Below are 23,016 nucleotides of genomic sequence, written 5' to 3' on the forward strand. Positions count from 1 at the left end.
AGAAAAAAGAAAAATAACCCAAAGAGGAATGTAGTTGACCTGCAAATGTTTGCCCTGGAACATTCTGTCTTTGCAAACTCTGATACAAAAATGAGGCCTGATACAAAACCTTTTTTATTCATATCTGAGCTCTCTTTTTTTTTTTTTTTTTTTTTAAATATGTTTGTGAATGTGCTGTCACATTCAGCTGGTGCTTTCACAAAAATGTGAGTGACCTACATATACTGTACATGAGTGACACTTGTGTCCCCAGTGTCAAAGAGAATGTCAATTACATATGTTCACATACAAATGTGTTTCAAAGTAATGAATGATGAAATATACAGTCGTTTAGTTTAGAGCACAGGTATCAAACATGCGGCCCAGGGCCTAAATCTGGCCCGCCAAAGGGTCCAATCTGGCCCATAGGATGAATTAGTGAAATGCAAAAATTATTCTGAAGATATTAACAATCAATAGTGTAAAATTCATTCTATTTCAGGTTTCATATATACACATATAAACCAGTTAGATCTAAATTGGGTCAGACCAGAAAAATACTGTCATAATAGCCTAGAAATAATGACAACAATTTTATCTTTTAGTGTAAAACAAAAAAAAAAATTACATGAAAATGTTTACATTAACAAACTGTCCTTTTACAAAAAATGTGAATAACCTGAAGAAATATGAACAACGCAAAATGTCTTGAGAAAAGTAAATGCAATTTTAACAATATTATACCTGTTACTAAATATTTTGTGTATTTGTACTTGTAATGTAAGTTGTAATGCACATGTGTAAATGATAAACTGAGGCAGAATATTGTTAAAACTGCACTTGTTTTCCTTAAGACATTTCAAGTTGTTCACATTATTCAGATCTTTAAGGAAACGATGTAGATGTAAACATTATCATAATGTAATTTTTCTTTTTTCCACTGGTATTATTTTACTGGTTCGGCCCACTTGCGATCATATTGGGGTGAATGTGGCCCCTGAACTAAAATGAGTTTGACACCCCTGGTTTAGAGCATGCATCATAAATACTGGTCTGGACCTTGTTTTCTAAAATCACCAGTATCTGGCATTTAAGAACAAATGTTCGTATGACTAGCTCTTACATGGGTCTAATTTTCCTTAGATGTGAGAGAAATTATACTTCAAAAGTGGACAGAGTTCCAGAAAACCACAGTAAATTTAAAGCATAATTTATTAGAACATTAGCACATAAAAAAAGCATTTACAGCAAATACCTGAGTACTGAAATCAGCACATAATTTATAATTAAAATTATTCTAAGAATAATTTAATGTAAAAAAAAGAAAAAAAGGAAAAAACATTAAAATAGTAGAATGTTAGACATTTTACAGGTGAAATATACTGGGGCACATAACTCCTGCAAGTGTGAACTTTGGTGTTTTGAGTCAAAATTCACTTGTGTTCATTAAAAGTGGAATGATAAAATCAGGATGTGAATATCAGAGGATGTGTGGAATGTAGATATGCTTCTGTCACATAAGTAGAAATAGGTTCAAGTGTATTTCAGTGGATTCACACAACCTCATGCTGGTGGCAACAGGACGGAGGTGGGTGTGAAAAGTGAAGCCTCTTCGACATCACCTCTGTCTTTTATAGGAGTGATTCAGTCCTTATGGTTTTGATGCTATGCCTGGCCTCCTTCGCCGAGTTCTCCTCCGTCATCCTCGCTTTTCCTTTTCCTTCACTGTCCTTGTCTAAAAGCACATTTTTCTCCTTTTCTTCCTTCAGCCTCTTTTCTCTCCCTCGCTGCTCTTTCTCCTCCAGTTTCTTCATCTCCTTCAGCTTCTTTTTCAGACTGGAACGGTCACTTTGACTGCACACCCCCAGAGCCTGACGACGCCGAGGACAGAACACAAAACATGTTAGAAGAACATGAAATAAAAACACATTTATTTTCAACAATTATGAAAAATATCCTTAAATTACTGTGCAATCATCTGTAATCACCTGATAACTACATTCAATAAAAAACAGGGACGGGTTAAAAAAAAAAAAAAAAAAAAACTTTTAATCTTCATCTGAAAGATCCATTATTGATTAGACCAAGATCAATTTTCTTTAATATATGACTTGTTCCCCATGGATGCGTGGGTGAGAGCTTTAGCATGCACCACCTCAACACTAAACACAGCTCTTACTGACACATGACAGAAATTAGAAGTAAAAAAGTACAAATAATTTATTTCTGCAGCTAAATGTGTAGGTATCTGTTTTCTATTCTTAATTTTTTAACTTCCAAATTACTACTAAAAATCTTCCTACAACTCTTTGCAAAAAAAGTGATTATTTTTATTTTGTGTAATTGCACACATTCCAAACAAAAACATGGAAGTCACGATCATATAAAAATGATTCCGTGTATATCCATTACTGTATGTCACTCAATCACATTACAATTTTTGCTGCTCACATTGAAAACTCCACATTGCAAAAAAATTTGTTCTTTTCTGTATTTTTGTTACATTATTTGAAGTTTCAATGGTTTAACAGCCTTTATATTGTTTTGACACAAAGTCAAGTAGCTTTACACAGAGACAGTCAGTGAAGTGTCCTTTGAAGAGCTGCTTTTTATTAGTGCATTTTAGAGCCTGTACTTTCATTTTTCCTTAAGAAGACGTATCAATATTTGTACTTTTACCAGGACCTTGTTTTACTTGTGTACTGAATGCGTGCACTTCTTCCATCTCTACTTGTGGGTTATGTTGTTACAGTTATGTTTAAGACTTTTTTTTAAAATTAACACCCTGATGTGTTTTGCACCAACGTGAATATTTCCTTGAACAATTTACATGGAGTAATGTGTCAAAACATGCATATTCCCCATGGTTAAGTAGTGTTAATGGATGCTGGTTAATAAAACAAAAGTAGAACAAGAAAAAAAGGGCTTCTTTTTATTATTATTTCCCATCATGTTGAAATAAAATATTTTTACCACTTAAAATGATTTTTGATAAAATGTAACTGGTGCTCAGTGGGTAATCATTGCTACTGGTCAAAGATGATTACTGATGTGTGGCAATAAGAATAAAATGAGGAACGTGTGTGAAAACAACATAAGGGTCATTCCATCCCAAATCAACCAGATTTCAGAGTGTCCCGCATGACCCCCTCAGAAAATTCTGAAAAAATTCACACCCCAGTTCAAATATCTAAAGTATTATCATAACTTGTGCAATAATCAGTGCCATTATACTGTTAAAAATGCCATTTACACCTACGTTTGTATACAATTTGAAGAAAATATAGTCATGCAGAAAAAAAAAAATTAAAAATGGAACCAGTTCTATCCCAAAACTAAAATTTTGTGCACAACATCTTTAAACATATATGAAGACATGGTAAAAATTTCAAAATTTTCATTAACTGGCCACATGGTAATTTGGGTGCTCAAATAAAGAGTATTTTTGTGAAGAATTGAAATCGACCCATTTTGTTCATTGCCTCACAGCAACACTTTTCATTGAAATGTAGTCTTTTTGCAGTATATTGTTGCATCTTGACCATAAGAATCCATGCAAAAAAATGAGGTCTCTACATTCATCCATTATGGCACAGTGCAAGCCTGAAGAGAGAGGACATTTTGAACAATTAGCCTTTTTGCCTGATTTCAAGGCCTCATGGACCAAACATGAAGGCACCTACAATTATTTTGATGCAAAATATGGTCTTTTCAGGGGGATTTCACCCTAGACAGTAAGTTTCAGCAGTGTGGCTTGAATACCTAAGGAGATAGAGCTCCTCAAAGTTGGCTGAAAAGCAAATTTGCAAAATTAAAAAAAAAAACATTAATTTTCAAAGGGCTGTATCTCCTAAACTATTACAGATATGACATAAAAATTTTGGATGTTTTCGTTCACCTGGTAGATGAACAAGTGTGAATTTTTTCAGAATTTTCTCAGGGGGTCATGTGGGGACCATTGAATTGCCATGGAATGCCCCATAACTACAACTTTACAGGCAAAAGTGTATTTGTAATACTTCACAAGGACATATGTCTAAAACATATTTTTTCTTGAAACTGTTTTTTCTAAACCATTTTCTCTGTATATCACGTCTATTTTTGTGAGACAATTGATCACATAATGTAACAAGGGATTTTGGTATTTCAGATGGCTTTTCTGTATATATTTCTCTAAAAGCCTGAAAAACAGCAGTTCTGCTTTAAATGTTACAGCCGGGATCACTTTTTTGCTTGGGAGACACTAGTGTGCAGATTTTTGTTCTTGTTCTACTTGTACTATTTACAGTATTATTTGTCACAGACAGTCTAGCACAGAATAAAACTGGTGACTAAAATATCTCAGAATGAACTAACACCGAATGAGATGGAACCTTGTGAATTTAGGAGACGATGAATGATACCTATAGCCCTACTAGAAACAGCAAAGAGCAAAAACCATAGGATTATTGACCACTCTTAAAAAACATATTGAAATCTTGTCCTGTATGTGAACAGTTACCTTGAGTTTTTCACTGTCCATGTTAAGAAGCTGTGTTCCGTCCACACCTCTGGCAGAAAACCCAGATATGTACTGGTCCATGTTCATAGCGATCAACCACAGACACACCTGCTGGTTGTTCCACTCACACATAGGTCGATTTTGCCACTGGTTGTTGTTATTGGTGGGAACTGGGTCGTCGTCCAAAGTCTGACAGAACACCAGAGACACCAGTTATAAGTAGGAGGATAAAAGAGGAAAGGAATGGCTGGAAACAGGGTGAACAAACTAGAGAAAAGATCTAGGAAAAGCATTGGAAAAGGTGCTTTCTACGTGGCATGAAGGAAGGAAAGGGGGGGCTCACCTCAGTGGAAGAGAAGGTAAAAGTGTTAGAGTGTCCAGAGAGTGAGTGATCAGAGACATGACCCACCATACTCGAACTGCCCACCGGAGAACCCATACGCTGCAACCAACAGAGAAACCACGGCTGGCCATACACTTAACATCTGTGGCATGCTCACTCATACATGTGTGTTTATTTAGAGAGGAATTCTGCTTCTACGTGCTATACTAAGCAGAAGATAAATCAGGGCCCAGTTGTTCAAAAAGATCAATCTGGATCAGAATATTCTGGATTTGGAAATCCCATGGTTTGCTTTTCAGGACCAAGTAACAGCCACATTGTAAAAACAAAACAAGACCCTATGTCTATAGAATATGTACTTTAACCCTTTCATGCATAGTGGTCACTACAGTGGACAGCTATTCAAAGCTGTTCTCTTGCATATTCATAGATTTTGTTGTTTTAGTTCCATATCAGCCAACACAGTGGACACTTATGCATCATCCCATACACTGCAATGCATACCGTTAATGTAACATTGCTGTTCTTGAAAAACCTGATCTGCATGTTTGAGTGTAAATCAACTGCTGATTGTTATTATACTGTAATTCTAATTTTTTCTTTCACAAAACGTTTTATTAATATTATCTCCATGAAGTAAGTATGTTTAAATATGAGAAAACATCAAATTAGCAGCATTAAAAACCTTTTTATTTCATAGTTTTCATACAGTATACCAATAAATACTCGTTTCTTGGCTTCAAAAATTAAATGCATGGTATCCATGAGTGGGCATTTTTGCAACTCCATGAAAAATAGGTTAATAAAAAATTGTCAATCGCATTGTTTTTTTCATGCTTAAAGAGGAACCACTGTCTTGTCTCATCCTGTCCTTGTACACTTTCGTCTATATGAGCCCTCCCTCTATGTATACGTATACGAGCAAGGAAAGGATGAACATGGAAATATAAAGTTTGAGATTTTTATTTAAACACAAGCTGTAATTAAAAATAAATAGTTCAATAATTTGAATTTTGTCTTCTTATCTTAATGACACAGGGGTTATTTTCTTTTGTTCTAAACAAAAGAAAATAACCCCTGTATAGTTAAAAATGAAGCTGTCCTCCGAAGAGGCGTGGTGGTGGCAAAAACAAAACAAAACAAAAAAAAAAACGGGGAAAAATAGTGTTTAAGGCTCTCATAATTCATGCATGAAAAGGTTAATATTTGTGAAAGGGGCTATATGTTGTACTCCTAATTTCAATATCTAATTATGTAATCTATCAAATAAATCTAAAAAGCCCTAACATTATCATGACAGTGTTTAGAATAAAGAATCATGAAGTTATGCCAAAGACGCAATTGTATGAACTGAATCCGACAGAGTCAAATTTATGTGTCCACTAGAGGGAGTAGTGAGTCACTCTGCTGGTCTCCAATGTTGAAGAAAACTAAAGCCATGGGGCCTTTGATAAAAATGCCAGAAAGTGATGAGATGTGATGAGAACCACTAAGAGCCTCAATTCAAGGTCTAGTTACATTACCATGGCCAAAAAATAATTCAGTGAAAAGCACTGTTGTATATAGAGCCATTTCTTTATGGAATACTCTTCCTTTAAATATTAGAAACATTTCAAGTAAGAAAGCATTTAAAAAAAAAAACATGTAAAGTCACTATTTAGGCTTGAGTTACTAGTCTTTGTTACCATTTTGGGAATTGTTTTTTTTTTTTTTATATTCTCTGCCTTTTCTTTTCTTCCTCTGCTTTCTTTTTATTGTAACTGGATCTTTGTATTGTGATTTTGCATCCTGGTCCTTTTTATTTTTTTTTATTTTTTAAAGGACTCCAGAAAGCCTAGCATGGCGTTTGTGTGTCGGCTAATGGGGATCCTCAATAAAAAATAAACAAAGAACAAACAACTTTTAGAATCAAATGAAAGTGACCAAGTGATCAAATGTAGAAGCACTGTTGTTTTCACCACTGGACACAGATCAAAATGAAAAGAATGGAGTTTGATGCTGAAATGGGTGAATTTGATTATGAGGCTTACAAAGACATGAAGTTATTATTCAACATTATTATGTTTGCTAATTTTCTGTTTATTGATCCACAGTTCAGACTAAACTGTGACAGTTCTAACCTTGTTTGGAAGATTCCAAACAGATCTTTAATGCAGCTATTGACAACACAAACCATACAGAAAATGATGGTGATTTGTCCTTTTACGGTGGTTGTTTTGTTAGGATAAAAACAGCTCTGAGCTAACAGGGCTGTAATGTAAACTACCAGCTGTTAGTTTGGACCAATACTACATAAAACTCCTTTAGGTAGGTTATATTTACAGTTGTAAGCCAACGTCAAAGTATGTCATACAGACACATGATTTTATAATATGAGTAAAACAAACTCATACACTAGACTAACTAAGCACTATAAATTAATGCTAATCTAGCTGTGTTAACGATACAAATAATCCATTATGTAGTCTTCTGTTAAATGAATGCATCTGTGAGAGGGAGGGGACCATAAGGGACAATGAGAAAAGTAAAATACCAAAGTGAGAGTCATACTTCTGACTTCCAAAAAAAAAAAAAAAGAGATTTTCAAGATTTCCAAATCCAGAATATGTCAAACAGAGACTACATGAAGGTTTGGTGACCTTTATGATGTTTAAGACTCCAGACCTACAGGATTCTCTCTGAGTAAGAGTGGGGTCCTACTTCAGTGGGTCAACCTTTTTTTTTAACCTTTACTGTACTGAAAGATTCAGTAGGTATCCAAATAGCTGCTTAATCTAATTTACCACTATAATAATAGTAATAAGTTAATAAATTAAGAGTAAAATGTCAACTGTATATATACACACATTCCCTTAAGAAATTTTAAAAGTTTCATAAAATTTTGACTCAGATTTTGACAAAAATGTTTATCAAATACTGAAGGTTTGACTGAGATCAAAGCTGAGGCTGGACTATAAATTGCAATATGATTACAGAATATTTTTTAGCTTTTAATAACCTGTCATGATATGATCCAATTCACTCACTAAAATCAGATTACTTTTGAACAACATGGCCCAGGAAATTAGGATAAAGGACCCTAAGAGCCAAAACAGGGTAATATGCACACTATCCAAGAATATATTTCCAGGGTTTCTTACTTGATCTCTTCGTCCTGTGGTGGTCAGATACGGTAAACTGCTGCTAGACACAGAGCGAAGCCTCTCCCTGCTTCTCTCCGTTTCCTCCTCTTTCTCCCTCCCTTTCTCTCCGAACCAAGGAAAGGGCAAACAGGAGGGCATGGAGGTGACTGAACCTGAAGGAGAAACTTGAGCGGGCTCATCCACCAGGTCTCCACATGACCCCCTACTGGTTGACAAGAAAACATTGTAAATGGCACAACAGAAGTAGTACAATCAAATCAGAACAAGGTGAGACAGAAAATCCGCAAAACAAAACAGTGATTTCTGGTTTCAATTCTGCACTAATTCAACTACGTCCCAATACTGTTTTAAATCACATTATTCAACATTTTTACCACATTGCTGCATATAAAAACATTCTCTCTAACGTTTTTTTTTTTTTTTTTTTTTTGTATGAGTAGCTAACCTCAAATGTAGTCATGGATGTATATTGACAGAACAGATATCGTATCATACTATGGAACAAAAAACAAGTAGAAGTTAACTCAGAAATCACCGTTTTCTGTTTCAAGGCCTTTTTCCCAGTTTTTGTGATCAAGTGTTAGGTGTTAAAGTTTATTCATTTATTTTCTACCTGTTGTTCATGGATCTTCTTTTGTGTTTTTCACTCCTCCTTTTGCTGAGTGACTTACGAAGTCCACTGGAAGAGAAACAAAATGTCAGGATGAAAACAAGACAGGGCAAGTTATCATGACTTCTATTTTTTAGTGCTGTCAAATGATTAAAAATTTTAATTGGATTAATCACAAAGTTGCTGTGGATTAATTTCAGTTACTCACAATTAAATATCATTCATTTTTTATGTATATTAATCGCATTTCATTTTGCATGAACAAACAAACTCAAGAAAGAATAGGGCTGTGTATCGGCAAGAATCTGGCGATACGGTACAAATCACAATACAAGGATCATGATACGATATATCACGATATATCATGATACTGTTAAAAAGGCTATTTTTTGTTTTCTTTTTTTTAAGATTATTTCCTGGAAGAATTGAATTACACCAGAAATATGCACGAATACTAAACACATTTTTATTTGATCAGAACAGGATCTAATACTATATCACAAAATTTTTCTAATTCTCCTAGTTTCCAAAGGAACTAACATCTGCCACTCTCAGTAAAAACAGTAAAATGTGCTTTTAAGATGCTTCAAATAACCATTATTTAATAAAACCGGGTTAAATAATAATAAATAACATATAAACAATAAAGAAAAATAAAAAAACAAAAATGAAAATCCAACATATCCGCATTTGAATAAACACTTAAAAATATCGATACAGTACTTTTTAATATCGATACAGTATTGTGAAATGAAATATCGCAATATATTGCAGAACCGATATTTTCTAACACCCCTAAGAAAGAAGGGAATACATATGCACTAATATATATGCACTAAACGTGTTTGTCGCAACATATGCTTCACTTTAATGTGGTATTTTAAGCTGGAAATGTTTCAGTGAAAAGATAACTCCTTCCTGCAGAGTGTGTCTAATACTTTATGTCGGTCGACTGTTCTGTCTTTGGTTTATTTGTCCTCATATTTTCATCCAGAGGGCCAACGTACTGTTTAGTCTCTTCCATCTTAATGGGTTGGTTCTGCTGTCTGTCACTACCGGATCGACTGCCCATTTGCGCATGTGTGATGGTAACTCTACTTGGACAAACTGCCCAAAATGTGTTAGCAGAGAGGTTCAGAGTCATTTTACACTGCAGGTGGGTTACTTGCGTTAAAATTTTTAATCAGATTAATAATGATGATAGATTAATCTGCATTAATGCGTTAATTTTTACAGCCCTAATATTTCTATAACATTACAGAAAGAAAACAAACAGACGCTGCACCTAAAGTCAGGAAACCTCCTTCTGGATTTTTTGGAAGCTGAGGACTTGCACGGCGATGGCGCGTTATTGTCGGTGATGTAGATTGAAGGGGTGAAGACTGAAGTGTTTGGAAGCGAAGGGCTGAGAGAAGGGAAAGAGGAGGTACTGGACTGTTCACTTCTGCTGGACCTTTGAGCTACTGAGGGAACAGATAGAGACCGGCTCTCCTGGGGTTTGGGGGTTGCTTCATCCTATAAGACAGGAGTGTGCAAGTCAGGCTTTTTATATTTAAGAAAAAACTAACACCACAGCTGAAAATAGCAGTGAAAAAGAATACAATGGTACAACAAAAACTAAATAGAAACTATAATAGAAGACAAACTAAGAGGGAACTGTAGGTAAGGTCAGTTTGGTTTTTCTCACCCCTTCAATATCCATATGTATGTGTAGATTCATGATGTACAGGCAAAGAATGACCAGACATACTATAGGACCTTAAATTAACAAAGGTTTTCTACATCATATTTAATGTCATGCCTTTATCCTGCTATTTTCACTCCCTACAAATGAAGGTTTTGCTAACAAACACAAACTAAACACCAAAACTAAGATTAGTCAGTTTCATAAAATAAATGAAACTAATGATGCTTTCATTAAAAAAAAAAAAGAACTGAAAAACTAAATACAAATAAGAGCTAATGAAAACCTCAAAATTCTAAAAACTCTGGTTTGAGTCAGTTGTACCTGGTTGATCTAGAGGAACTTGTGTGGAGGAAGAAAGATAAATAACTGTTAATAATATTACTGATGACATGTGAAAAGTTGAGAAAAATGGCTGAAAAACACAACCCAGTGATGCTGATGGGGTTGATCGGGTGTCATTTCTTTAGCTGAGAACACAGAAACATGCATTTATTGAGAACTGGGTAAAATATCTCTACTTTCAGACTCAATGTTCAGTTTTTATGTGTGTTTTTTTCCCTCCTTTGTCTTATTAATGCTTGAAAAGTCTTCCATGTTGCATCACCTGTTTGTATGAATTCTGTTTCATTATCACTATAAAGGAACTCTAAGAAGTGATTTGGAAAGACCATTAAATACCATCGTGTGTTTAACAGCTCAGTTTCTGACCTGTCGTTTAAAACTCTCCCGGAGTTTGTCTCGAGAGGGCGGGTGGCGCTTGGATTTCTGGGCCAGCTGAGCTCTGGCTATGTGAGCACTGGAGTCCAGACGTCCTGTATCAGGAACTGAAATACACCAGTCAGGACCTGGGACACAAAACATTATCCACTTTGGCCTCAATGTGTTTCAGGAAGAAAAGAGATCCTCATTGGTTTTTCACTGTAAAACCAAGAAATGCTTTTCAGAAATAATTTTCCAGAAGCTAAATATAAACTCACACTAGATAACACACCTGTGCCTGAAGTATCCGCAGACTGGTTCTTCCCTTCAGATACAGGCTCTTTTCTGTCAGTATGCCCTCTCTGGGAAAAACAATGTAAAAATCGGGACTGCAGGGAAACAGTAGGTTCACTGAATTAAGTCCATGCAGGTCGTGAAGTCTCCTCTCACCTGGATTTGGAGTCTTTCAAACAGCTCTCTGTTCTGCTTTTCTCTTTCTTCCATTTCTTTTCTCAGTTCTGCTTCTCTTTTCTCCCTCTCCTCCTCTCTGAAGAAAAACATTATTAACAGACGTTTAACTCGAGTTAATACAGGACAAACTTTGCTCACATTCTAACATATTTCCTTAGTTACAAAATCAGGGTGTGCATTGATAGCAGACACTTAAATGTAATGCTTTTCAGGGCGATTTGGGGTAAATTTTTTTAAGCCAAATTGCTTTTTCCCCCTCTTTAGCCTAGTTACTAGCATTGAAGCTAAATACCGTTGTCAAGTCAAGTCAAAGTCAGCTTTATTGTCAGTTTTTGCCATATGTGTATCGCATACAGACAACTGAAATTACAAGACTCTAAGGCCCCACGGTGCAAAGTGAACATAGTCGAAAAAATATCAAAAAGTATCAAAAAATAGGATAGAATATTAACCTAGAAACACTAAACAATATAACGATAGACATAGAATATAATAACAATAACAGCAGGGTGTTGAGGAGACAACAAAGGTGCAAAACCATCGTAGAATTTCATGTATGCAGTAACTTGAGTCACGTTAACAAAATCAATTAAAAGAAGAGAAAATGTTTGTGGAAATCAACCTAATAAATTCCAATTTAACACTATTTTATGACTTATAAGGTCTACTATTTATCAAAAATTGTATTTTAGACATGTTAAGGACCCACAGACACTCTGAAAATACACAGTACTACTAGTCCTCTAGAGTTTAACAGGATTTGATGGCTTTATAAATACCTGCTCTGGTATTCTCGGACCAGTCTTTTGGCCTTGCTGTATTTGATCTCCAGGCTTTCTGATTGGCTTTGGGCATCGGCCAGACGCTGGCTAACAACCCTGCAGAGTGTCTGGGCTTCTTGCCAATACCTGATAAACACAGGGAAGATAATTAAGCACTATTTTACCACTGTCTCCAGAATAAATCTTAAAATTATCATCCTTATGCAGGTTTTTCAGATACAGGTAGACAGACTGTTCTTTAAAACATCCGTCTTATCCTGGAAAAATCTAGTCTCTACCACAAGTGCCATAACCAGAGGCTTTATCATTGTACTTTTCTAGTTTGTCAGCTTTCTCCTCTCCGTCCTCTGCTCTTTGCTCCAGCTCTGCTCTCTGGTTCTCCCAGGAGGCCTGCTGCTCCTCCCATGCCTTTAACTGAGAATACAGAAAAACACTGTGCAGAAGTGACTATACACATGTCTTTGTTAACTTTTATATGCAAAGGGGTACGCTATCATCAAAAAACTGCTTTTATATTTTTAACATCACAGATTTCATTTTCACTCAGATGTAGAAACGATCTATTCTTCTTAATTCAAGACTTTTGATACGACAAAAGATGCATTCACAAGGTAACAGTCGGATAAAAATGCCAGATTTTCTACTAAAAAGCTTTCGCCAACCCATTTGTGTCACTGTGGTGATTACTTCAAGGCAAAGGCAGAAAGCAGGGCTGACGTGGAGTAGTGCTGGAACAAGGCCCGTGTCCTAATAACTCCACACTGAGCCATCTCATACACAGTTAAATGGGTCAGACTGTTCCAAATGTGGATGCAAAGGTAGTGTATTAAAGCGAGTACAGTTATTGGTTTGTGTGCGAGATCTCAATCTAGCTGAGTGACCTACCTTTTCTCTGGTGCGCTGAAGTTGGGCTGTTCTGCTCCTCAGTTTTAACTGGAGCTACGAAGAGTTAAAAGTAAATGGATAATTGTGGATATATTGTGAGTTAGAAACAGACGCTCTACTTATTTTACAACACCAGCAAGTTGAAACACACCAAAGAAATGTAAAATAAGTGATGTAATTTCAATTCTCTGTATCAATGCTGTGGCTCTAGGGCATGGGTCTCAAACTCATTTTCTTTCAGTGGCCACATTCGATTTGATCTCAAGTGGGCCGAACCAGTAAAATAATAGCATAATAACCTATAAATAATGACAACTCCTATTTTTTTGTCTTATTTTAGTGCAAAAAAACCCATTAAATTATGAAAATACTTACTTTTATAAACTATCCAAACAAAAAAGATATGTATAACCTGAAAAAACTGAAATTTCTTAAGAAAAATAAGTGCAATATTAAAAAATATTGTGCCTCAACTTATCATTTTTACATGTGCATTATGGATCGGATCTACAAAGACACTGAACACTCAGTAACAGGCAGAAAACCGTTAAAATGGTGCTTAATTTTTTTTAGACATTTCAGGTTGTTTGTATTTGTTCAGTTTATTCACATTTTATTGTTACAGGATAGTTTGTAAATGTAAATATTTTCATAATTTAATGTTATTTTTGGTACTAAAACAAAGACAAAAATTTGAAGTTGTCATTATTTATAGGTATAATGTAATATTTTCTTCACATCAAACTGAGAAGAAAATATGGAGTCATTATTTTTTTTGTAGGATATTTTAATTCAGATCATATTGGTCTGTATGTGGAACCTGAACTAAAATGAATCTGTGGATTTTTTTGCACTTTGCAAATTCATCCCATGGGCCAGACTGGAACCTTTGGCGGGCCGCATTTGGCCCCCGGGCCTCATGTTTGAGACCCCTGCTCTAGGGAATATATCCCGACAACATGTTTAGGTATTTACCTTTTATGTTTGTTCTCAATAACTTGCTGTGTGTACCTGTTTGTATTTGAGGCATAGCTGGTAGTTGTCCAGACTGGAAAGAACAGACACATCCTCCTCCTCTTCATCGTTGTCCTCCTCTTCCTCAGCCACTGATCCCTTCTCTGACAAGCAACTGTCAATGTCTTCATCTCCACTGCATCTTTCTCTCTATTATACATGCACACAAAAAGAATAGTATTTGAGTAAATGTATAGAAGTAAGTAATGGAACTGCCTACAATTAAAAAAAAAAGACAAACCTTTTTGGATGTTTTGTCCATTTCCAGGCTTTCGTTGATCAGTCGCGCCACCTCACTCTCCACTCCCTCCTTCTCTCGACCGATCAAAAACCTTTATCAGGAACAACAACCAGTCAAATCTTGCATTAATAACTCACTTGTGTTGTGGGATTGGGGTGGCGAGGTTCAGCGTTTTGCACACAAATGCAGACAAATCCAAACTTGAAATACGCTGCTATAAACATTCCACCTACAAGTCCTGCAGTGGAAAATCTGCGATACTCACAGAAAACCTCATATAGACTTTGTGAATAAACAAATGCCAACTGAAGTTATTATTGGTCTTATCTTTCACAAAAACTCATGCTGCACTGTAAAAAGAGGAAACGTTGAGAAACTATATTTATTGCCTATTCCTGCTTCATCTTTAAATAACCTCTTCTGCATCAAAGTCTTTTAGAAGTCTGATGCTGTTCAACTGATCTAATGGAAGCTAAATCTGCACCGTACATCAGTGTTGAATAGAGGCCTTTCAGTCGCTTAAAGGAGTGATATTTTGCTTTTTTTTAAAAAAAATAGAATTATACATTTTGTAACATTTCCCTGTGGTCTACATAAACTGTAAATGCTATGCTTGGGTCTGAACTCTTCATTAATTCAACTCCACAGATCTATCTTCAACCCTATTTCTGAGTAATGACACCAGAAAGGTCGTTTTGAGTGCTGGCCCTTTAAATGCAAATGACCCCGCCCCCTCCAGGTTGTTGACTGTGCTACTCTGTCCCGTTCAGCCAGTTGTGTTCGTTAATAAAACCAACAACTGAGTCACTTTAGGTAATCGGCTTAAAATTTGGACATATTTTCAGTATGGACTACAACTGCTGCTGCTGACAAACAATCATGTCGTACTTGGAGAAATGTTCGTCAGAAGTCTTGACCTTATATGTGCAAATGTTGTGACGTAACTAGTTATAGATGTAACAAATTAAGCAGGAATTAAAATAGGTTGTAGAAATCCACTAGATTTTTGCCAAAATGAATATAAAGATAGCTTTGCAGCACCTGGAGGGTTCAAATTCAAACTTTTTGAACTATTAGGGTCCAAATACACAAATAAATGTACCAAAGACTAATAAAAGTGGGTTTAGCAAAATATGACGCCTTTAACAAAAACAAAAACTGTGAACACCAACACTGCAGTGAAATATGGAACTCACTTGACCAGGCCTGATGTGTTCTTCAGGACAGTGGCTGCAAACAGCTGCGAGACTCCGACCAAACTGATTCCGTCCACTTCCACTATCTGGTCATTCACCTGGATCCTAAATGCACACACAACAACAGAGAAAAGACAAGTCCATGTCTTCAGAGTCATTAGCTGTGTTTAATGAGATGTCAAGCCAATTGGTAGTGAACTTTAAAAAGGTCACAAAAATTAAAGTGCGACTTGTCTGCAATTCCATGAACTGGTTTGGAGCAAATCTAGGCTGCATTGTGTTGCTAGCAGGTGGCTAAACAGGCTATATTACACTAGAAGAAGCAGAGTATTATGTTGTTGTTTTTTTTTCCCATGAATGAGACCGAGGAATAATTCAGTCTCCTCATCAATTCACACTACCTGTTGTATCAGACATGTTTTCACACCTTATCAGGATATCTGGGAAGACGGAGCAAACGGCTGATCAGTCACCTGAATTAAATGTTTGTCAGGATTCATTTGAAAAAAAGGTGTTTCCATTACCTCGATATGCATTTGCTTTTCTGTGAAAAAAATGGTAGAAACCATCTCTGGGGAGCGGGAAAAAAAACTCTGCAAAATTCAGGTTCGAGTGGAGTTTTCTCTAATTTTGCGGTTTCCATATACATTTCCCAGTGCGAAATGTCAAGATGCAGTAAAATATTTATAGAAATGTGCCTACTGTAAGTCTCAAGTAAAAAAAAAAAAAAAAAAAAAAAAAAAAAAAAAAAAATGAGTGGTTGACTCATGGTTTTGATGAGAGATCTGGAACTGACAATGAAAAATGAGAATATAGGTGTCAGTTTAGAAGAATGGCACAAACTCTAGCCTAAAATTTGTTAAAATGCCCGTAAACGTTTGTTTCATTAAAATACAGTTTTCAACTTACGGCAGCTCCAGGCAGCATTTTTTGTTACAAAGATTCATACAGAAATAAAGTAGTAAAATTTTTTAATTTGCACTGACGTGAGAATACATTTATTGTAATCAGATAAAAAACAAAATGTAAATAATAGTAGAGATAACTGTAATAATGCTAATGAAACTGAGGCAGGCTGTTAATGGTGACGCTTGCCTTCCATCCTTCTGTGTTGCTCCTCCCTCAGTGATTGTCTTGACAAAAATTCCCAGCTTTTCCAGTCCCTGGTCGGCTCCCACACCCATTCCTATGATACTGATGCCCAGACCATCTTCTCCTAAAGGGAAAATAAATGGCAAATGCATATTAATTTTTATTTTTCCCCCACCCGCAGTTCAGAGCTGGAATACAAAGTGACAAACTAAACCAAATAAAAATGGAGCAAAAACAGAACATGTGAGGAAAAAGTCATACATACAAGACTTTAAAACACAAACCCTTTTCTATCTCCACTGGAATAACATTCATTCTGTCCACTCTCTTCTCCAGCTCGTACTCAGCCGAGGCGGACACTGGATCAATGTCTTCATTGTGTCTGTCATAATCTGCATTGGAATAAGTGCTATAGACCTGAAACACAGAGATAAATGCAACAACCTCAACTTACACCAACACTCATGTCACATCTAGACTCTGCTTTATACACGGATAGCATTTGGCATGTGCTCACCACGGAGCAGACTGTAAAAAAAGACACAACCATCTGCAGCTATCGACACAACAAGAAACTGTTTATGCTGGCAAATCTGTCAGTGTTTGTGCAAGTGTCATAGAGGGGAAAAGAGAGAGGAAAGTACATTAGCCAAATACACCAACAGACTAAATGACTACAAATAACACTGGTCAACAACAAATTTATTGTTTAAGTTTTTTGAGCTGATTTAGGATAATTTTGGTGTGCTGAATCCAAAAATCACATTAATTTTGCTCAATCAGGTCAACTTTCTGAACTATGCTACATATTGGCTTTTTAACATTTTTGCTTACATTTATGGGCATTTTCACATCATATGATACAAAATTCTTTCATATTTCTTGCAATAAACAAGTTCTGAAGATTTTACTTTTGCCAATTTATGATTAATGGTTTTTTTTAATATTACAGGTGAATGAAATGGCTTCGACTAGAAGATCTTGCAAAAATAAGCCTGACGTATTCTGCTACATCTGCAATGAATACACCATTGTACCTAACAGGAATCCTGTTAGAAAATGATTTTTTTTCTCTTAAAACCTATTTTGGGTGAGAACTATATAACAAATCAACTGATAAAGTCACAAAAATGTAATCAATTTTGTGAGAAGATCAAATTTTTCAAAATCAAATTAGCAAAAAAACCTGACCTGATTGAGAAAAACAGATGTCATTTTTGGATTTAGCGGTGCAAAATGATCCTAATTCAGTTGAAAAAACCTAGACAACTTGACCAAACATTTTTTTTGTAACTCAGTGTAATCTTAACACACCATTGCACCAAAGTGTTCATCAGTGACTCTGTGGACTAATACCTCAGTAGTTTGTCAGGCAGAGACCGATTATTGCCAAACACAGGAATGTTTTCAGTACTTGTATATAAAGACAGCTCTGAACTGACAGACTGGAACATGTAGGATCTTGCCTTTCCTCCTCCCTTTATGGATTTTAAACTTAGCTTTGGGCGAACAAACTGTTACAAATGTACACTGAAGCTCAAGATAAAAAGGCATAATTTTCTACACTGCGATAAAAAGCATGATGAAAAATAATTGTCTGAATTAGGGCTGATCAGTTAATCAAGATATTGTTGATGTTAGACAAGCACAGTCTCTGCCTGTCTTTAAATCACATCTAAAAATGCACTTTTTCTCATTGGCTTTTATTCAATAACTGAAATGTTTTTGTTTTTTTTTAAATTTCTTATGCTGTTTTTACCAGATTTTAATTTGTCTTTATTTTTATGATGGTTGTATGTTGTTGTTCTTAACCCGCTTTGCACCCTGTGTTATCACTGTTTTTACTTATTTCCATGATTTATGATTCATGTATGGCACTTTGGACTGTAAAGTTCTTAAAATGCTTTATAAATAAAGTTGGTATGGGTATTATTGAAATGTACAAATCATACATGTAAGGGAACATGCTCTTTTGGTACACATTCATTATTTTTATGTTTAAAATGGAAATGAATTGCAAAATAGACCATTACTAGTAAACTGATCAGAATATCAGTTAATGTAATTCCAACATTTTTTGCTCTAGTCTGAATGTGCATCTATTTTCTTATCCTTACTCTGATCGGCGCTGGAGAGAATGTGACCTTTCTCTTCCCAGGTTCTGCTGCATCGTCACCGTCCTGATCCGTAAATTCAGGAACACCGGGGATTTCCTCATATTCCGCTGAAGGCTCCTCCGTCTTGTCCTCAGGGCTTTGACCATCGTGACTTGGAGGATTTGGATGCTCTGGATGAGACTGGTATTCCTGATCATACACGAAGGCCTTGTTCTCAATCCCACAGATCACTGCAGAGTCCTCTTCATCTCCTCCTAGGTCATCCTTCTGTTTCGCTTCACCTTTCCCATCACTAGATCTTCTACACTCTTCCGGCTTGGCCTCCTCTTGCAGCTTTTCCTCACATCCAGATCTTTCCTTCTCATTTTGTATGCACTCTGTACTTCCACCTCTCCTCTTACCCTCATCTGTTTCTCTCTCAGTAACCTCAGCTTGCATCACACTTGTCTTAATCTTTCTCACGGCTTCATCTGACTTTTTCTTCACTTCCACTGTTGACTTTTCAGCTGGTTTAATGGACTCTCCACTCTGCTCCTCCCTTTCACCCTCCCTCCGTTCATTCACCTGCTGATACTTGTCTCTTCCTCTGTCCTTATCATCTGTAGTCTCTCTTTTACATGTCAACCCTGCAGATAACTCCTGATGTTCCTCTAGGGCAACATCATTTCTACCTTTCTGCTTATCAGGATCAAAAAACACTTCACATTTCTGCATTTCCAGTTCCACAAAAACATCATCCACTAGATTGAACACATCTTCCCCAAATATTTTGTCCATGTAAATTCCCAGCTCCTCCTTTGGGCTTCTCTTCTTCTCCCGTTCCTCTTCATTTTCATCACTTTCAGACGACTCGTTCTTCACGTCGACCAGTTCCGCCCTCACTGGTTCCTCCCGGTGCAAACAGGGGTCAAGACTGACTTTTTCTACTCCATCTTTCTCTGTCTGGGTTGCTTCATTACCCTGTGATGCTGTGGTTTGACCATGTTTGTCACGACAAGACAGAGATTTGATGGATGCTCCAGCAGGGCCATCAGGTACAGGAGATTTAGGAGGACCTGTCACAGTGGCCGGTGCAGGAGGCTTTCGTAAGGAAGTATTTATGATAGGTTGGTTTATGAATTTGTCTTTATCCAAGTCATCCATCTCTGCGTTCTTCCCATTTCTGCTTGCCCCCTCGCTGTCGTCTTCTTCCTCTAACATCCCTTTGCTTCCTCTGACTGTAATGACTTTTGGACTTTGTGTTGCACCACCTCCACCCTCCATCAGTTTGGTCTCAAACAACTTGCGGGTAACAGAGAACTTCTGAGCCAAAGCAGCACGGTCGATATCTGTGATGTCTTCAGACCTGGATGGTTTATCTTGCAGAAAGGATTCTGGAGTGGAAATGCTGACTACAGTGCTCAGAACACACGAGGAACTGATAACTGCACGTTTGGATCCACAGAAAGGTGATGTTTGCAGGTGCAGGTTTGGTTTTTGAGGTGAAAGTGGCACGGATCCACAGTTTAGCACCGGCCCATCTGGTTTCAACTGCTGGCTGTCCATTTGCAGAAAGATGTTTTCTCTGATCTTGGTCCCTCTGGTGCTGTTGACCCTCCCTCTGCTGCCAGTGTTGCTGCTGTTTTGAGACATCATGGGATCTGACAGGCTCGATGGCAGTCTGGTTGTGTGCACAGCAGAGTGTTGTGAAGCGGTGGCTTTGGTCCCTTGTTTTAGAGTGGTCCCGGTGTCAAAAGAGCATTTGATGGCATGAAAGTCAGATTTGTAGGTTATCCGGTGAGGGGAGGCACTTCGGCCTTTGCTGTCTGTCCGCATCATCTAGGAATGGAGGCTTTCCAGTGTGAGGAAACACTGTGGTGGAGGAGGAGCTGTGGAGGAATCTTCACTGCTAATGAAAACACCTGGTAGACTTCAGCAAGTAGGTTTATCAAGGCTTAATGTGTGAGGATTTGCTGGCAGAGTGGTATGGTAGCAACAAGGCAAAGAATATGAAGAAATAAGTTTGTTTTAGAAAATGTCACTGTCAGTTTCTTTTTAGATGACAGCAGGTAATAGAAGCCGATTCTTCTGTAGAAACTTCATATAATCTTCAAGCACTCTTCTAATTTTCACCAACGTTTAATTCTCCTGCAAAACAACCAGAAATGTAAAGATCATGAAAAGTGAGCTAAACTGGACAAATGCCTCAAAGGTAACACACATGACTTTTAGACTGACAAATTCTCAAATATCTTCTCATGGATTACAACTATCAACATTTAGATTAAAAATACCTGTATGGAGGAAAATAGGGAAATACTCACACTCACTCATTGTGCTATTTGATGGTAACAAAAATCATCTCAGTGTCAGGAAAACCAGCACACAGTCAGCATTGTGTTGTCTTGGCTGACCCACACAGACTGACACATACACACACATGCAACTCTGCACATTATCAACTGGTTAGCCTCTGCACGTTCGCTGCGTTCACGTTCAGTCGAAAATTTCACAACACCCCCCACAAACACGGACGTGATAATGCAGCTAATACTGAAAAACAGATATTTACACCTGTAACATAGACGGACAGTATGATATCGACTTTGATTTAGGGTTTCTTAATATTATAGCTCTGTATGAGACAGAAATAAGCAAAGACTAGCTTGTATTTAGTGTGATATTGGAGCACCAAACACACAAACAAAAAAAGCAAAATTTTACATTTATCTGATCCTATCCTAATAATTTACAGTCTATTATTCAGTCCAAACGTGCAGATAGGCAAGTCGTGAGTACGTCAGGCTGTCTATCTTAGAATTTACTATATCACTTGAACGCAGCAAATCTCACTGATTTGACTGCGCGCGCAGTTTGAAGATGACTTTAACTAGTAGCTCAAATACTAGTAGGTAGCAGCTAAGCTAAGCTAACTGAACTAAACTGAACTGAACTGAACCAGTAGACTAGTGTTTTTGTACTCGGCTAGCATTGCGTCTTACCGTATAGACGCGGTGTGTTTGCAGTCAGTCGGTGCTGACGGCTCCCTCACTGTGATAAATGCAGACAGATGGCGACTCATGTTCCTAAATACTGTAAATGGATTATCCCCTGGTAATCCTGTGTAAACTACTCCAGTTACTGAAACACTGACGGTGGGTACCAGCTCTCAGTCAAGTTAGCCTACATTTAAAAGACCAATTATTGTTTCCAATATTATCCAGTTTTCCCCAAATGCAGCAGCGACCATTAACGCAATTATTTTTATTTTTTGCATGTCCCTTCCCGGGCTCCGTACAAGTGTTTGTTAAAGCTGCGTGAAAATATTAGGATAATAAAGTGCCAGCGGTACCATCTATTAGCTGGTTCTACCTTTTTTAATTTTCCCACTGGCACTCCCTCAGTATCAGCTGTAATTTCCATTCTGGCACCACAGGCCCACGGTCACATAATCTCTCTGTTGCACTTTTATGAAAGCAGTCATTGCAGCATCCACTTACCTTTACCTGTCTTTCAGGCTCACTGCCAGCGTTGTCATCTGCTCTGAAAACTGGTGCCTCTCTCTCTCTCTCTCTCTCTCTCTGTGTCACACTCTCAGAGGCTCTTCTGGTCTAGAGGTAAGCCCTGTGTGAATATTCACCTGTGTGCATGATGCAGGTTAGTGCAGTCAGCCAAATCTCACACCATGAACCTGAGTGTGAGGCAGAGCAGAGCAGTGATGCAGCACCTGCTGATGTATGTGCCTACCTGTGTGTGTGATGATGCCAGCAGGCGAGTCGGTGCAGTACCTATGTCTGTCTGTCTGTCTGTCTGTCTGAGAGGCTGGCTTGTGTGGCAGATGGACTGGAGTGGACTGGACTGGACTGATCCGCGCAGAGCCGGAGAATGGTTCTGCTTGCTGTGACCTGGATCTGACTGGAGACCATTGTCCCAGGTGGCACTGGGACCTAGTTGATATAAATACTGGCCAATCACAAAAGCCTTCTTTTGAATGAGGCTAACCAAGAAAGGGAGGGGAGGGAGGGAAAGTGAATTGAAGTAGAGATGGAAAATGAGAGAGTGACGGCAGGGTGGGTGGCGAAGTGAATTTAGGGAGGGAGAGGCAACAAAGAAAGTGAGAGACAGAACAGATGGGGGGATTTAACCTGGAAATGGTTGGAGGCAGCAGAAATGAAACCCAGAAGGTGATAACAGTACTGATAAAAACAGAGGAAAAAGAACATTACACAAATGACAATATCAGATGGAAAATATTTTCATTTCATTCAGCAGTGATA

General features: G+C 37.3%; 1 protein-coding gene across 2 annotated transcripts; it reads right to left on the bottom strand.

Moving 5' to 3' along the window:
- Positions 1-1,173: 1,173 nt before the first annotated feature.
- Positions 1,174-22,596, bottom strand: LOC115437588 (neurabin-1-like). 2 transcript variants are annotated; one of them, XM_030160867.1, is made up of 19 exons: positions 22,240-22,596; positions 18,761-20,887; positions 16,928-17,060; positions 16,647-16,767; positions 15,552-15,656; positions 14,356-14,446; positions 14,112-14,264; positions 13,101-13,154; positions 12,529-12,629; positions 12,213-12,341; positions 11,413-11,509; positions 11,255-11,324; positions 10,972-11,108; positions 9,862-10,091; positions 8,580-8,645; positions 7,964-8,168; positions 4,824-4,922; positions 4,481-4,669; positions 1,174-1,850 (listed from the first exon to the last, which is right to left on the bottom strand). In XM_030160867.1, the coding sequence occupies exons 2-19, from the start codon at positions 20,576-20,578 to the stop codon at positions 1,611-1,613; spliced, it is 4,038 nt and encodes a 1,345-aa protein (XP_030016727.1). In that variant the 5' UTR covers positions 20,579-20,887; positions 22,240-22,596; the 3' UTR covers positions 1,174-1,610. The 2 variants fall into 2 exon arrangements, with proteins under 2 accessions (XP_030016727.1, XP_030016726.1); XM_030160866.1 differs by having other exon boundaries at positions 7,964-8,171; positions 22,240-22,595.
- Positions 22,597-23,016: the final 420 nt, after the last annotated feature.

The sequence above is a fragment of the Sphaeramia orbicularis genome, chromosome 17 (genome assembly GCF_902148855.1).
Source record: "Sphaeramia orbicularis chromosome 17, fSphaOr1.1, whole genome shotgun sequence".
NCBI classification, from domain to species: Eukaryota; Metazoa; Chordata; class Actinopteri; order Kurtiformes; family Apogonidae; genus Sphaeramia; species Sphaeramia orbicularis.